General features: G+C 39.3%; 1 protein-coding gene across 1 annotated transcript; it reads right to left on the reverse strand.

Annotated features, from left to right (window-relative positions):
• Positions 1-2028: 2028 nt before the first annotated feature.
• LOC103511117 (fasciclin-1) lies at positions 2029-17924 on the reverse strand. The gene is made up of 13 exons (XM_026824975.1): positions 17888-17924; positions 17333-17500; positions 13032-13219; positions 9757-9878; positions 7825-7858; positions 7143-7385; positions 6539-6610; positions 6341-6506; positions 6023-6156; positions 5776-5960; positions 5163-5325; positions 3523-3670; positions 2029-2218 (listed from the first exon to the last, which is right to left on the reverse strand). Exons 1-13 carry the CDS (start codon positions 17922-17924, stop codon positions 2088-2090), a joined length of 1791 nt encoding a protein of 596 aa, XP_026680776.1. The 3' UTR covers positions 2029-2087.
• Positions 17925-18136: the final 212 nt, after the last annotated feature.

Genomic DNA, 18136 nt, shown 5'->3' on the forward strand with positions numbered 1-18136 from the left:
ATCTTGCGAAACATTTGATCAGGCCATTTTCCCAACTAATTTGTATTAGGAATATTAGGATAGATAACACATAGTGGGATAAACTTATCTTCATAGTGCTATTTACATTATACAGAAATAATAAAGCGAGTTCCTAGTGTAGTAAAAGTAAGCTGATTCGCGAGATTTTAATCCTCTGGGACAAAAAAAACGATTTGACACAAAAAGTTATGAAATCTTGCGAAACAGAGATCCTAGGCAAATACAGAAGTGCTCAATTGTACACAGACATAGAAAAATATAGGTTAAATCCAATTACTAAGTTTGAGTGAGGTTAATGAGAGGAGGTTATGCTTTTTTTACTTTTATGTATTTGCTTTCCTGTATACTTTATACGGCTTATAGTATTACATATATATCTTTAGTCAGTAGGGGTTTATTATTATTGTTATATATATATAATAGTAGATCTGTCAAATGACAGGTTTCAGCAGAACCTTCTCCAGCTTTCTCGATCTTGGGCATCATTCTTCATTTGTTCATAAGTCCTTCCTCTTAAGATGCCTGTCAGCATACCAAACTTCCTTCTTCCCCTCGATCTACTTCCTTCGAATTTTATGTCCATGATTTTTCTTTGAATGCAATCTCAAAATTTAAGAACACATAATGATGACAATAATATCGAAGCAAATATACCTAGAAATATGTAGACTTGTAGAGCCTTTGGCCTTTAGTGTGGATAGTAGACTTGGCCATGAAATTGCCATAATACGGACAGTTTCCCTTAGGCTGCGTGGGAGCCGCTAGTTCGAAATGGATCACTAAAGTTAAGGAACGTAACGCATGGTTGGTATCCGGATGGGTGACCATCTGGTCAATCGCGCAATGATGGCTTTTATTGACCCCACTAAGTTACCTAGGAAAGCGGAGAAAACGCTTGAAAAAAGTTTTGAAAATTTCCTTTCATTTGTCGAAATAACAAACTTCTCATCTGTCATTAAAGAACTTAGCAGTCACACGGTGACGTTCCACTAAGTTCGAGTGAGGTTAATGAGAGGAGGTTATGCTTTTATTACTTTTATGTATTTGCTTTCCTGTATACTTTATACGGCTTATAGTATTACATATATATCTTTAGTCAGTAGGGGTTTATTATTATTATTTTTTCTTTTTTCAAAAAGATGAGTGTTCCACCGCCGTTTTTATTTCATAGCAATGAAACAACTGCTACATTAGACGCATGTGGCCTGTGTCGTAGCATGCCCCCTATATTTCTGGGGGTTACTGAGAAAACTAGAGGGATCTACAATCTACCGAATATCTACCCAACTTGGAACACAACAACTCTAGCGTCCCTCATCAGATGGGCGAGAAGAGACACAATACTTCCCATTTAGGTGCCGGGTCAACACGGAGAACACCAGAAAGTAACCCGTTGAAATATTTGCAATCGAAAAACGAGTACAATTTTTTGTCGATGGTGGGATTCGAACCCGGGACCAACTCTAGCGGGAATCTACGGAAGTTGCAGACCAGGCTCTAGAACTCTATCTAGCGGAATTCTACGGAAGTTACTTACAAAATAGGTCTGCGCAGTCACCCCATGCAACAATGCCACAGAGGACAATTATTTCAACAGAGAAAAACACAGAAAAAGAGAATGAAGAAAATACATTTCACAGGATTTTCGCTCTTAATTTTTATTTCTTTCTTTCTTTATTTGTTGGTCCTTGTCAATAAACATTTTTCCCCCAAGTTCAGGAAATAAAAATGTCCAAGGTATTTGTTTATTTATAGTAAATACGCAACAAATACAAGGAGTTTAAGTTACAAGAAAATACAGGAGATGGGATTTTAATTTTAAATAATATCCAATAACTCGACATCGACAGGGAATTACTCCGGACAATAGTAACAACTATTACAGCACCAAAGCTACGGATATCTTCAGTCTTTACGGTACAAGGGAAGGAGGAATTTGAAAAACGGAGCCATATGACAAGGAAACACGGCAGAAAAATTGGTAATATTATTCAGAACGCAACGTTACGGTATACGACAGCATAATACTTATGTTATCGTATAAATCTACTTAAATCTACGCAAAATTACGGTACAGGGAGAGGGAAGGGGTGGGAAAAATCCTCACCAGTTCCAGGCTTAATTTCGGTACGCTTGCGAAAGTATCCGCCCAGATCGTACCAGTGTGTTTCCTCAGGTAGCTCGTACTTTTCGAAAGCTTTGTAGAGAAAGCGAAGTGTAATACATTATGTATTATAAAGTAGAATTACATTTGTAATTTTTTTTTTGTAATTTTTGTTTGTTTATTACTTGTTTTAATATTCTTGTAAAATAAAACTACAGCTTTAGCTGTGAATTTGTTCATAGCTACTAGCTACATATTACAGTCGATTATTTCAAATCTCTAATATTTCAACTTCGAAATGTATTGTTTTTTCAAAGGATATCCTATCTTATCAGAGGAAAAGATCATAGAAAGTGATCATCTCAACTACCCCCGGTCCCAATTAGTTGAAATAATCGAGGTTCTACTGTATTAGTATTATGTATGTAGGTATAGGTATCTCTGTTGTATGGATAAGTGGGGTTTATTGAACTGTAGATTGCCAGCCTAGTTAGCTCGGAAGGTAGCACGCCTTGTATGCGCTAGGTCGCGGGTTCGATTTCCAGCCAGCGCTTAATTTATCCTTCATTTCACACAGAAAAAAGGCCCTCCCAAAGGCCCCATGGAGTGAGTTGAAACAACAAACAAAGGGATAAATCTTTTGGAGGAGTTATCACCCAATCAAAAAGCCCCTGCTAGCCCAGTTAGCTTGGAAGGAAGGACGCCTTATAAGCCAGCCCAATTTGCTTAGAAGATAGCCTGCCTGTCTTGTAAGTGCTAGGTCGCGGGTTCGAAAAGAGAAAAGAAAAGACAAGTAAAATAGATAGGCCATCCAAGGTAGTTCCGAAGGTAGCCTGCCTGCCTTATAAGCACTAGGTCGCGGGTTCGAAAAAAGAAAAGAAAAGACAAGTAAAATAGATAGACCAGCCTAGTTACGTAGTTAGCTTGGAAGGTAGCGTGCCTGCCTTGTAAGCGCTAGGTCGCGGGTTCGATACTTACTCTTATCGGCTTCAGATTCGGTGACTTTGATTTCCAAATCTTAAATGTGGCCTATTAAAATATTCATTTTTCCATGGTCTTCCGCCAATAGGGGGAATTTGTTTTGGGTCTGAATTTCAAAGTGGATTATTAGTGGGACCTAATTTAAACACAAATCACAGATCAAAATAATTTCCCATTTTTGGCAGGTACTACAAGGTACTCCCCTTATTGGCGATGGCGGAAGAACATTAAATTAAATATTTAAAAATATTAAACATCGAAAAATGAAAAAAAAAAAAAAAAAAAAAAAAAAAAAACAAACCCCCCTGGGGGCGCGCCCCCATAAAAACGCGGGGGGGGACCAGCCTAGTTACGTAGTTAGCTTGGAAGGTAGCGTGCCTGCCTTGTAAGCGCTAGGTCGCGGGTTCGATACTTACTCTTATCGGCTTCAGATTCGGTGACTTTGATTTCCAATTTGTCTCGCACGGAAGGCAGAGTGAAAGAAACGTTAGCTAGTTGCTTGAGATCTGCCATGGTGTATGCTTTGTCTGAAATCACTAGGTGGCGTTCGAGTATCTGCTTTACCTGAAAGTCAGAAGAGAGGGTCAGTAAATAGAATAGAATATACCTTGTTTATCCTGCCCGAATAGGACTGAAAAGTCCCTTTACCTTAGCAGTCTAAACAAGGTCTCGTATATTTGATGACTAACAATTCAGTAAAAAGACCTTGCTTAACTAGAAATAAAGTGCTAAAGTAAATTAATAAATTTGTTTCTTGCGGAAATTCGAGACTGACGCTATTTTGGCACCTCTGTTTGGGTCAGAATTTACCAATCTACATTTATTAGGTCTCGGGTTTGAATCCCACCATCGACAAAAAGGTTTTGATTGCAAATATTTCAAGGGGTTACTTTCTGGTGTTCTCGTGTTGACCCAGCACCTAAATGGGAAGTATTGTGCCTTTTCTCGCCCATCTGATGAGAGGCATACAAAAGGATGGGCATGCTAGGACACAGACCACAGGAGTTCAATGTAGCAGTTGTTCCATTTTATGAAATAAATATTACGTAATCAGAAGAGAGGTCAGTAAATAGAATAGAATAGAATATACCTTGTTTATCCTGCCCGAATAGGACTGAAAAGTCCCTTTACCTCAGCAGTCTAAACAAGGTCTCGCATATTTGATGACTAACAATTCAGTAAAAAGACCTTGCTTAACTAGAAATAAAGTGCTAAAGTAAATCAATAAATTTGTTTCTTGCAGAAATTCGAGACTGACTGATAGACTGACGCTATTTTGGCATCTCTGTTTGGGTCAGAAATTACCAATCTACATTTATTAGGTCCCGGGTTTGAATCCCACCATCGACAAAAAGGTTTTGATTGCAAATATTTCAGGGGGTTACTTTCTGGTGTTCTCGTGTTGACCGAGCACCTAAATGGGAAGTATTGTGTCTCTTCTCGCCCATCTGATGAGAGGCATACAAAAGGATGGGCATGCTAGGACACAGACCGCAGGAGTTCAATGTAGCAGTTGTTCCATTTTATGAAATAAATAATACGTAATAATAAGAGTGCTATTTTATCTTATTTTATACTTCTCGCATAGGCTACTACTATTACTGTGGTCAAATTCTCAGATTATTTTGAGGATAAAATTCCATACCTCGGCTGGGATTGAACCCTCTTGTTTAATATTACGTAATAATAATAATAGTGCTTATTTTTATACTGCTCGCATAGGACTGAGCAGTCCCTTTACCCCAGCAGTAGGCTACTACTATTACTGTGGTCAAATTCTCAGATTATTTTGAGGATAAAATTCCATACCTCGGCTGGGATTGAACCCTCCTGTTTACCAGGCGAGCGTCTTGACCACTACACCACTAATCAAATGTTACATTGATCAAAACTTCAAAGGTCAAATTTCCATTTTTTTTTTATTTTTTTTATCTGAATTTTATAGTTGTTTTCAAATGTCGGGAACTTGGCCATTAGATAATTCTCCCACAAATATAGTAATAGATATTTGACTAGAATAGAATTTTTAGAATTTTCTAGTAGGTATTTGACTTACGTTGGGTGCAAACTCCTGCATAAACACCTTCTTGTAGACGGATGGTGACTGGATCTCAATCTTCTTCCACGCCGAATCCCTTGGTACGAAATACGTGTATCGGTATCTGCTGTTGTCCAGCTGGTCGTTAAAGTGTAGCATCTCACCTAGCTTATGAGCCGATCTGTCAAATGTGAAAGATGATGTGTTTGTTTGAATGAGTAACTTTGTAAGTGAATGCAATATGAATGAGAATGAAAAAATATATATTATTTAATACCTACATATATCTTCTTACTAATCTTATAAATCTTATTTATGGGAAATATATATGTTTGGATAACAATAGATTAGATCACATTGTTTTCTTGTGATATCATTTACATCTAATTTAGTAGCCAAAATGACCTTGTGGAATAGTTAAGATTGTTGGGAAGGACGTTTGAGGAAATTCAGGAGCTGGCAGCAGACAGAACATCATACCAAGGCACAGCCTTCTTGGCCATCAGCAATCATGCTGACGCCACATATGAATGAAAGCATCAAATACAAATTCCAGTTCGTTAAGTTCAATTTAAAGTGATAAAAAGCACAAATAAAACTTCTCCAAATTTCTAATTCTTATCCTAATAACTTACTTCTTGAATCCTTGTCCTGGGATTCTTTCTTGAACTCGATGAACACCTTAACGTTGTCACCAAAGGCGAGGGTTTCGTATTTAACATCAAATGGAGTGGGTCGTGTAAACAGGACATGGTTGGGGATGATATGACCATCGATGATCTTCGTGTCAATAGCGCCGGCTCTGTTGATGGGATCCTGAGGGAGAAGAGAAGGGCATGAGGGTTGGTGTATTGGAAGTTGCTCTTCTGAATGTTGACCTTGGCGTTGTTCACATAGATATCTTCACCTTGCCCGTTAGGGGAGGGACGACGGGTTACCCACAGGGGAGGGTTGGCGGTGAGTTCGGTGCTCACTTTACTGCCCAGCTGAGCGAGGGTGTACGCTTGATTTGCTGAAATGAGAGAGAAAAAGAATAGCCTCAACACTAAGTGCAAAATGGAACAAGTGCGTCAGCCAGTTATCAGGGTGGATAAAAACCAAGGTTGAAATAGCGATTCTTCCAGGTCGCGTATAAACGCTGGTATATGTCCAACTATATCTACTTAATGTTTCACTGAAACACCTATCTGTTGCGCTCACCTGTTTCTTCTTGTTCGGGTTGGTGTATTGGAAGTTGCTCTTCTGAATGTTGACCTTGGCGTTGTTCACATAGATGTCTTCACCTTGGCCGTTAGGGGAGGGGCGACGGGTTACCCACAGGGGAGGGTTGGCGGTGAGTTCGGTGCTCACTTTACTGCCCAGCTGAGCGAGGGTGTACGCTTGATTTGCTGTACAGAGAACGTGGTGTTGTCTTCCCTCTGCACTACGTTCAGGTAGAGGTTCTTGCGGGGTAGCTGAGATGGGATCTGAGGAGAGAAAAATTAAATTAATTACCAATTTTACTTTCCTTATCCGCAAGACCTCTGTGGCCGAGTGGGTATCACATTAGGCTTGCACGCCGAAGGTCCCGGGTTTGGTTCCAGGTGGGGTCGACGTTTTTTCCGGCTCTGTGCTTGGAGTTCGGGGTGCAGGTGCACTCACCCTCGTGATTCGTGAGGACAACTGTGTAGTTACTTCAATCGAGTAGGGACCAGTGGCGGCATTACCAGTGTAAAAATATTGATAATGAATGAGAATTAATAGTAAAGGAGGCACTTTGTAATGCTGTGGTACTCACAAAAGTTGTGAAAAAGCTCTGCTTCACCACAAAAAAGTAAAAATTTGAGCGAGAGATTACCATTTTTACTTTCTATTTTTAAAGGTCTGGCAGGGGGATTTTAAACAGGGAGGAGACCAGCTTGAAATTTCCCTTCCTAGTTTTTCCCCTAAATAAATTAATGCAAGATAATAATAATAATAGTAATAATAAAGATCACTTGTTTCTTGTTCTCCGCTTACCTCAGTCAATCCCTTGTTGAGAACTTCCTCTGAGGTGATCTTCTTGCCCTTAATCAGATGAAGGTCGAGCACCTGACGAAACGCGGTCTTATTGGTGAACAGTGCGGCGAGGCTGGGACTCTGCATGGCGGCGTTGTTAGGTGCGAACAGGGTGATGGTTTCCGAGTCTGCAATCTGAGAGAGGAACTCGGGCGCCAGGTCTAGGATACGTTCGTAGAACGAGGAGAGGAGGCCACGGTTTTGCTGAAGAAAAAGAGCAGATTTCATAAAAAATAATAATAAAGGAAGGACGGGCTAAAAATAAGCAAGTTGGATAATGGATAACTTGTGAAATTATTCACGAAGAAAAAGAGCAGATTTCATAAAAAATAATAATAATAATAATAAAGGAAGGACGGGCTAAAAATAAGCAAGTTGGATAATGGATAACTTGTGAAATTATTCACGACACTTGTGAAACAAGTAAAATATCAAAATTGTCGTAGGTAGTGTCATTTTCCCTTTTGATTATTCTTTCAACTTATTGTTTCATTACAAAATTTCATCAGTAAATGGTTTCTTCAAATCAAATTGATCCCAAGGGCAGGGAAAACCTAGACCCTTGACAAATGGAGTGTGCCTGAAGGCATGTGATGTGTTCCTGAAGAAATCTTCTAGTGTCTTTCTAACTACCTACTCGTACATAAAACAGAGCTCGATCTGTTATAAATGATGAGCTGAAATATTAAATTGATCCCAAGGGCAAGGAAAACCTAGACCCTTGACAAATGGAGTGTGTCTGAAAGCATGTGATCTATTCCTGAAGAAATCTTCTAGTGTCTTTCTAACTACCTACTCGTACATAAAACAGAGCTCGATCTGTTATAAATGATGAGCTGAAATATCCTTCTGTTAATGAGGAGCTGAAACTCGTCTAATGGTCAATTACCCTGGATCCCAACAGTCCCTGTTTAACTTGTCAGCTTATGAAAAGGTCTTTTATGTAAAAAAAAAAGGATACCTGTCTATGTCTACACATAAGATAAACTTCTACCAACTTGAGTTACCAAGCATGCCAAACCATTAACACATTATTCTAGCAAAGTGAAGCAAAGGAAGGTATTTTTATTTAGGTCCTTTTCTACTTAGGATTAGGATCTTGAAAAGAAGGTTATTATTATCAGGGTAGTGTGGTTACTGCTTAGGTTGAGAAATGAAAAAATAAGCTCGAGACAAGGAAGATTTAACTTGTCAGCTTAGGACCAAAAGAAAAGGTCTTTTATGTAAAAAAAAGGACTTTTATGTAACCTGTCTACACATAAGATAAACTTCTACCAACTTGAGTTACCAAGCATGCCAAACCATTAACACCACATTCTAGCAAAGTGAAGCAATGGAAGGTATTTTACTTAGGTCCTTTTCTATTTAGGATCTTGAAAAGAACTGCTTACTGGTTAGGTTGTGCTTAGGTTGAGAAATGAAAAAATAAGCTCGAGACAAGGAAGGAAAAAGCAATTTGTTATATAGTATTTCCCAATTTGGATGTAATAGGCCTCGTGAGAACCATTAAAGAGCTGGTTTGAATTCTATACTTTAGGGTACCCTAGGAAAGCGGAGAAAACGCTTAAAAAGTTTGAATTCTATACTTTGGGGTACCCTAGGAAAGCGGAGAAAACGCTTAAAAAAAGTTTTGAAAATTTCCTTTCATTTGTCGAAATAACAAACTTCTCATCTGTCATGAAAAGGTCTTTTATGTAAAAAAAAAAGGATACCTGTCTACACATAAGATAAACTTCTACCAACTTGAGTTACCAAGCATGCCAAACCATTAACACACCATTCTAGCAAAGTGAAGCAAAGGAAGGTATTTTTATTTGGGTCCTTTTCTATTAAGGATCTTGAAAAGAAGGTTATTATTATCAGGGTAGTGTGGTTACTGCTTAGGTTGAGAAATGAAAAAATAAGCTCGAGACAAGGAAGGAAAAAAGCAATTTGTTAGTATTTCCCAATTTGGGTGTAATAGGCCTCGTGAGAACCATTAAAGAGCTGGTTTGAATTCTATACTTTAGGGTACCCTAGGAAAGCGGAGAAAACGCTTAAAAAAAGTTTTGAAAATTTCCTTTCATTTGTCGAAATAACAAACTTCTCATCTGTCATTAAAGAACTTAGCAGTCACACGGTGACAAAGAATTTGAATGAAAAATACACCTCTCAAAATGTCCTATATTTCTGGGGGTTACTGAGAAAACTAGAGGGATCTACAATCTACCGAATATCTACCCAACTTGGAACACAACAACTCTAGCGGAGTTCGACAGTTCACTGAACAACTAGTAGCCTCCGTGGCCTGAAGGATATCACTCTAGCACGAGTTCCCGGGTTCGATTCCCGGCGGAGTAAAAGTTTTTTCGCCTGTGCTTGGAGGTCGGGGTGGACTCAGCCTCGCGAGGACAACTGAGTAGCTACTTTAATCGAGTAGCAACCAGTAGCGGCATTACCAGCATAAAAAGATTATTGAAATTGACTGCGAAGGGGGCACTTAGTAATGCTGTAATACCCACAAAAGTTGTGAAAAAGCTCTGCTTTACCACAAATAATAATTAATGAATCGATTATGATTAATTGATTTACTTACGAGAGAGTATGGTTGTGGATGTCAAAGGCATTGTAGTTGGTGAGTAGTTCATAGGCGTCGGGATTGTACAGGTCACCCTTAGACTTGAGAGGCTCGAGTACATCTTCGATAATGTGCAGCACCTGTGAACAGAAACGAGAAGGTTAGAGGTAAAACTGTAGACTGCAATACTTTTCATTACATTGAACAGGATTCCAGCCAGCCTAGTTAGCTTAGTTGGTAGTGCGTCTGCCTTGTAAGCGCTAGGCCGCGGATTCGATTCCCGCCCGGGGCGGGTAGAGGTGAAATTGTAGACTGCAATACTTTTCATTACATTGAACAGGATTCCAGCCAGCCCTCCCCCATCACGTATAAATCTTCCCTGGCTTTCTTCTAATACCGACTCTTCTTTCTCTCTCTCTCTCTCTCTCTTTCTCTTTCTCTCTTTCTCTTTCTCTCTTTCTCTCTTTCTCTTTCTCTCTCTCTAACTCTTCTCGGAACGGCTGGCTTTCTCCTATCCTGTCTTCCTTCTCTCTTCGATTTCGGGACGATAAGACCTATAAAACGAAAACACACAATTTTAAATTAAAAAGAGAAAGAGATGTGTTCTTACCGAGACGCGCTATTGAGAGTGAGTGAGAGAGCAGCAATGTTCCAATTCCAAGTTGTTAGAGGAGAACCGAATCGAGGTGGGAAAAGAGAAAACCAATCACCAAAATGAGAAGAAAAGCTTAATTGATTAGTAACCCATAAAAAACTACAACCAAAGTAAAATAGATAGGTTCATGGTATTATCACGAAATAGAGTTTCATGGTATTATCACGAAATAGAGTTTCATGGTATTATCACGAAATAGAGTTTCATGGCATTATCACGAAATAGAGTTTCATGGTCCAATTTACAATACATAAGTACACAATATTGGAAACAGGAAATAGAGGTATGAATTGATCCGTATGAATTACTCTCAAGAGATGAATCACACGGATATTCATCATACTTAAGACGTATGACATGATTCATACAGCTATTTATGATCCCTGATCAGTCATTTCTATGGGAAAACCTAGGAAAAGCTTTTCGTGTGTCTATTGACCAACATTACCTGTCTAATATTACTAATTGCTCAATATTACCTACCTGGTTGACTAATATCACTGGATTTACTCGATTGCAAAATATTACTTTGAATCCTAGTTAGTTCTCTAATTTCCAATATGTACTACCTGACTGGTCAGAGAACTTCATGATTTCATCAAGTCGGAATTCTATTTTCTTTAGTTGATGTGGATAATGCAATCTGACGCAATCTAGTATGAATTGGATCAAGTGTGAGACCTTCGATAGATCATTAATTTTGTTCTCCATGTAGAATAATGTAGGATAAAAAATAATAAATTAATAATAATAATAAAAAAAAAAAAAACTGGTGCTAATAATAATAATAATAATAATAATAATAATAATAATAATAATAATAATAATAATAATAATAATAATAATAATAATAATAATAATAATAATAATAATAATAATAATAATAATAATAATAATAATAATAATAATAATAATAATAATAATAATAATAATAATAATAATAATAATAATAATAATAATAAAAAAAACTGGTGCAGTGGTTAACGCGTTGGAACCGGGCGTCAAAAAGTCATAAAATTTATCTAGGCGTAATAATTGGGGAGCAATATCTGTTCTTGGGGAACAAAAAAGTGAATTTGTGACAAGCAGCAGTTAAGTATACTCCACACAATTAAAATTTATTTTCCTTTTAGGGGCCGGGTTCAATGCTCGGTGAGGTCAAAGTTTTTCCGGCTCTAGGATCGAGGAAAATCTGTCTTCCCCCATTCCTAAGGTTAGAGCTTAAGTATTTAGGTATACATTCTTTGAAAATTCGACCAGACAAAGGGAAGGGGTAAAGAGTTTAAAAACTTCAGGTCACCTCTTTAAAGTGTGCTACGGCTCGCATAAGGCTTCCTATAGGCCCAATAGGGCAACAGCACAGAAATGAAGCCCTACCAACAACTGTTCCTATGTTGCACCCTACCGTGCTAAAGTTGGACTGTGGTAGGAAGGGGATAGGGGGAGAGATTACTGATCCGAAGTATCGGGTTACACTGGGGCCGGCTGTTTAGCAGGAATCTAGCTTTTTACAGGGTTAGCGTTTCCGTGTGTTCCTCATACAGGATCCACAGGAAGTTACACCCAACTGGGCGTAGTGGCCAAGGCGATCGCCTGGTGAACAGGAGGGCGTGGGTTCAATCCCTGAAATAAGTACTTAAGCCCTAACCTTAGGAGCGAGAGGGGCTGTTTACTGAAAAGGTATGGAATTTTATCCTCATTTATTTTACAGTTTGATTATAATCGGACTTCAACCATCGATCGTGAGGACCTGTGCTTCTTTTCAAGCAAAGAAAAACATTTAGAAAACCCGTCAACTAGGCTGGTTAGGGTTGGCTGTTCTTCTTTCTCTTAGATTCGTAGAAGATTAACCTAACCCATCCTTTAGGGCTGTCTAGCCCCTACACCTAAGACTCAGATTGGACTTTTTGTGTATGGAATCAAGCTCTTCTTCCTCTTTAATAGTCCCACAGCCAGACGTATTTATTTTAAAAGTTAGTCAGACCACCCTGTATACCCCTCTCCTGCTGATGACCACCCATATCTCCCCCCCTCCCATTCGTTATGTCACTGCTACATTTCCGCAGCTGGGTAATTATTTCCCCCCTGATGACTACCTATTTACAGTATTTACTATACACTTAGCTATAACCTATAACTAGGCTATTTACTGAAGGGCTAGTAAGCTATTTAACCTGCTGATATTACGATCATAGAATCAATAGCATTGGGTACTGGGTAGTATACAGGGTTTATACGCTGTCCCCGGAATGAAATTCCGTGACTTTTCCAGAAAATTTCCATGAATTTTCCAGAAAATTAGGGGCTACTTAAAAATCAGTAAGATTACCCCTTCAGTTAAATAAAATATGCAATATGCAGAACGTCAATAAATAGGATAGGGAATGGGCCGCAGGCCGTTTTTCGGAAATGCTTGATATTTAATTTGAATATTTTTAATTTTTGACCGGGGTGGAGAGTTCCATTACTTTTCCAGGTTTTCTTTAAATTTTCACGATTTTCCATTACTTTTTGGCCAATTTTCAGATTCCATGACTTTTTCAGGTTTTCCAGTTCTTCCAGGTCGCGTATAAACCCTGGTATATGTCCAACTATATCTCCTTAATGTTTCACTGAAACACCCATCTGTTGCACTCACCTGTTTCTTCTTGTTCGGGTTGGTGTATTGGAAGTTGCTCTTCTGAATGTTGACCTTGGCGTTGTTCACATAGATGTCTTCACCTTGGCCGTTAGGGGAGGGGCGACGGGTTACCCACAGGGGAGGGTTGGCGGTGAGTTCGGTGCTCACTTTACTGCCCAGCTGAGCGAGGGTGTACGCTTGATTTGCTGAAATGAGAGAGAAAAAGAATAGCCTCAACACTAAGTGCAAAATGGAACAAGTGCGTCAGCCAGTTATCAGGGTGGATAAAAACCAAGGTTGAAATAGCGATAATATTTCTAATTCTTATCCTAATAACTTACTTCTTGAATCCTTGTCCTGGGATTCTTTCTTGAACTCGATGAACACCTTAACGTTGTCACCAAAGGCGAGGGTTTCGTATTTAACATCAAATGGAGTGGGTCGTGTAAACAGGACATGGTTGGGGATGATATGACCATCGATGATCTTCGTGTCAATAGCGCCGGCTCTGTTGATGGGATCCTGAGGGAGAAGAGAAGGGTATGAAATTATTGGCCTGTCATAAGGATAGTTTATTTTTTATATTGGAACTTGGCGCTCTTTTTCCACAATTAGTTTTTTGTGGGGATATCATAGCTTTTTTGCTATGTTGTATTGAAATTATTGGCCCGTTATACAGATAGGTTTTTTCATATTGAAACTTGGCGCTCTTTTTCAAAATTAGTTTTTGTGGGGGATATCATTGCTTTCTGTCACATTAGGTCACATTTTACCTATATGGGAAACTTGGCTCTTTTTTTACATGATTCGGTTTTTTCGAGGGATATCATATCTATTTGCTGTTAATTTAATTGCATGAGCAGTACCCTTTCGACAGCTGAAGGCCTCTTACAGCAATCTAAACAAGGTGTGCATATTTCATTCTCTATCACTTTACCTGGAAGCCTTCATCCACGGGAAGGAAGAACGTATAGCGAGCATCACCCTTGAAGGCGGAAGATTTTCCGTAGTCCTCGACACACTTCCTGAACTTCCTGTAAACAAGGAATAAATAAAATACATAAGAGGTTAATAAAAGTTCATTATAGTTTATACTGTAAGAAAGAAGAAAGTAATTGAGCGTACAAATGTACACCCAAGTAAGTACACCTGTTCTATTAGTTCGATTTTAATGAAACTTGACAAAAATGTTCCATTGGAGGCCCCCTAGCGGCCTTTTATCCGAATGAGTTCGACACTTCACTGAACAACTAGTAGCCTCCGTGGCCTGGAGGGTATCACTCTAGCACGAGTTCCCGGGTTCGATTCCCGGCAGAGTAAAAGTTTTTTCGTCTGTGCTTGGAGGTCGGGGTGGACTCAGCCTCGCGAGGACAACTGAGTAGCAAGTAGCTACTTTAATCGAGTAGCAACCAGTAGCGGCATTACCAGCATAAAAAGATTATTGAAATCGACTGCTAAGGGGGCACTTAGTAATGCTGTAACGGTAACTCTGGGGAGGGCACAGGACTGTAAAGGATGCCCTTATTTTGGGGACTTTTCTTTGGAGCAAATGGGTCTGGCACTGAGGTGAAACTTGGTTTGTGAAAATCTATTTTTTATGTTTCCTAGCCCAGTCGATATGGATTGACATATCAAGGAGCGCGATAGCGCTCCATCCCGCCAAGTCAAGAAAGTTTGGCCGTTAGGAGTAGACCTTTATGATCAAAACATCGCGGGAGTTAAGATGAGAAATGAGATAGAATAAAACTAAGACAATAAAGAAATGGAAGTGAGAAAACTGAAAACTGGGCGTGTACACTGCATTGGCGACGAGGTGAAAACTACAGGTGCCTTGGGTGGGAACCTGAGACACAAAACACTTCTGACTTCCCTGTCAGTGTCTTATAGCTACAATGTTTTACTTACCTACCTGACTACAATACTATTTACAATACATAATGACAACCATAATAGATACATATTTACAATAGATTAGATACATAGTACACATACTAGACAATCATACTTGTACCTATAAGTCCTATAACTATACGGGAAGCACTTTCACACAAATCATATTTAAAAACATACAGGGTGTTTAAACTTATGCGTACATAGGTTTAACATTGCATGGATATCGGAAAAAACTTTCACTTAAATATGTAAAGATGTTTGTTAGGTGCAATGGTGCAAACAACCTACTGACCCTACTGTTCGTGTCCGTAGTGTTAAAGGGCCTGAAATAATGTTTTGTAGACTTTTCGAAGGCTTTCGACACATTTGCAAAGAATGGCGTTTTGTTGGATGGGGGGGGGGGGAAACTGTCAATCTTTCTGAAAATCGAGTCTTTAATTTCGGGACTGACGAGACATGAAGACAAATTTCTTTTCGTCAGATTAACTGACGAGACATGCTCAAGACAAATTTCCTTTACGACAGATTAACTTTAACGCTGCGCTCACCACAAAATTGTGACATGTGATCCACCCTGTACGTAAACATAAACAAAACATATCTACATAGACGAAAAGAGCATGAGCAAAATGTATTCCCATTTGTTTTTGTTTTTTTATACATCGTTATTGTTTATTGTTCCGCGTATTACAATGGTATTAGCATAGAACAAATATTGGTTTGGATTTGGCATTCACTGCACGAAGAGGCGAGAGACATCAATTAACACACTTGCATCTTCAAGTGTCCTGATTCGTGTACCTTGGTCTTGGAACAGGGATGGATATGACACAATATCATAGCCGTATCTAAAGGTGTGTCCAAACATAGTCGACCGGCCGTCGATCGATGTCGACTGAACCGTCCACACTGCCTCGACAACATAGATTCTGCTCGTCGACATGCAGACTGAAAGATGTAGTTCAAAGTTTTCCATAATATTACAGATTGTAGGTAATTTCGTTCAGGACAGCCACACTACTATCACGTCACGTTTCGTGACTCCCCATGAGTTCACGTGACGTGATAGTAATAGTGTTTCTACCTTTCTTCAAATCCTACCGATCAGGGATTTGGGATGGGTTTTGGAGCAAAAAATGCTGATAAAGACCGTCGGTGGCTTGACGTGAAAAGTAAAATGCCAGCCCTGAAAGACACTAGCTATACAAACCTATAAATATTTATCCTACTTGTAGTGCAAAGAGAGATTCGCGTTATTGTATTGTTTGAAGAGAAGCTACCTGTTCACCTGTCAGAACTCTATTATGATGAAGATTTTGATGAAATTCAAAATACTTATGTACATAAGAGTCGGTTTCTGACTAATGATAAAGATTTTGATAAAATTCATCTATGTTGTCGAGGCAGAGTGGACGGTTCAGTCTATATCGACCGACGCGACGGCCGGTCGACTATCTGTGTGGCTGTTGGCTGTAGACACACCTTAATAAAATACTCGACTGTTTTCCAAATAATAGGCAAAGAGGAAGCACATCAACCGCTATAATGTATCTAGGAAACTTCATTATTTGCTGTCGTGCACATTGCATATGTATTTGCACATAATGATGCAAAAGTTTTTCCAATGCGTATTCACCCTCTCCCATATGTGCATATTGTGCACTTTATTACTGCATCCCCCCTTCCTATGTATTTATCTACCCCCTCTCCCCTACTCCTATGCATTTCCCCTCCCAATGTGTTTACCTACCCCTGTCTCCCTATGCATTTATCTACACCTCCCTACTCCTCCTATGCATGTATTTATACTCCCTCTTCCTATGCAATTACAAGGCACTTGGGGCAGTATTAACAATGTTGTGTTGGATAAACATTGGGTGATATAAAAGGGGGGATTGCGTTTCCTCAGGCAGGTTTTGTAATTTATACTCGTATGTAATTTATACTCTCTCAGTCTCTCCCCTTTTCGGAGAAGAAGGAAGAGGAAGAGGAAGAGGAGGAGGAGGAGGAGGAGGAGGAGGAGGAAGACCAAAGGAGACAAGAAAAAGAGAAAGAGGGAGGGAGAAGAGACGAGAAGGAAGGGTAGGAGAGCGAGGAAGAGAAGGGAAAGAGGAATGGAAAAAAGGAAGGGGAGGAAGAAGAAGATAAAGGGAAAAATAAAGACGAAAAAGAAGGGGATGAAAAGCAAGAAGAGAAAGAAAAGGGGATGGTGAGGAGGAATAATAGGAGGAGAAAGAGAATGAGTGGGAGGCAAAAATGATGCCGCCTAAGGATACCACATACCACCTCAGAAGCAGAGCACATACCACCTCTCAAGACTACTAACTTCTCAAGTCTCACCTTATGTTCACCATAATTTGTCGTGCCATTGTGCCATTTCTAAAAAAAAAAAAAAAGTCGAACCCAGGACCTTCAACAATACTTACACAAGTGGTAGTTGATGAGCTCGCTGATGGAACTCGTATCACTCTTGTTGACGTTCTTGTAATTCTGGAAAGCAGCATTGGTGGGTGCAAACAGCGTCAGTTGTCGGTACAAGAGCGAGAAGTTAGCCTCTGGGTTAGCCTCGAAGTAGCTGTAGAACTGAAACAGAGAAACAGGTGGGGACGATTAGAAAAAAAAAGAGAGAAAGCTAATCCCAACTTAGGTAAGACTGAACATTACTATGTAGTTATGTACTTGAAAAACTTCAAACTGTCGACCTTCACAAAAACTCATTCCTGAAGTCTAGGTAGCACCTACCTACAAGGGAGTACCTTTCTTTTTTTTTTTTTTTTTTTTTTTTTTTTTTTTTGTTGGTACTGAATTATCACGATAATTGGACCAATCTTATGTTGAAATTTTTCTTTTCCCATATCAAATTGCCATCTCCCTCAGTCCTTTTTGTGTATGTTCTGCGTGTGTTTTTGACCTGTGTTCTACTGTCAGTCAACCGTTGCTTAACTTTAGTGAAACATCGGGAAACGGTGCATTCAACGTACCATCACCGGACGACCGCCAGTTGGGTCCCATGACCATTTTTCTTAAGGTAGTCGACTACCATCTGAGTCCACGGCTCACTACCAGTTGGGTACCAATGGTACCATACATCTGAAATGACCTAGGGACCCAACTTGTTTCCTCCCCCATCACCACCGCGTCGGTAGCTAGACATATTTACCATAAACATTATAGGTAACACGTGATAATGCACAGGTACATGTATCTAATGTAATCTAAACACTGAGGTA

Source organism: Diaphorina citri, unplaced genomic scaffold (genome assembly GCF_000475195.1).
Source record: "Diaphorina citri unplaced genomic scaffold, Diaci psyllid genome assembly version 1.1 scaffold676, whole genome shotgun sequence".
NCBI lineage: Eukaryota > Metazoa > Arthropoda > Insecta > Hemiptera > Psyllidae > Diaphorina > Diaphorina citri.

Excerpts from the sequence above, each read along its gene's own strand:
- LOC103511117 (XM_026824975.1), bottom strand. The coding sequence starts at position 17,924 with ATGGTCATGGGACCCAACTGGCGGTCGTCCGGTGATG. Across the intron at positions 6,611-7,142 it reads TCAACAAGGGATTGACTGAG|ATCCCATCTCAGCTACCCCG; the intron begins GTAAGCGGAGAA and ends TTCTCTCCTCAG. Across the intron at positions 6,507-6,538 it reads AAGACAACACCACGTTCTCT|CTGGGCAGTAAAGTGAGCAC; the intron begins GTACAGCAAATC and ends ACCCTCGCTCAG.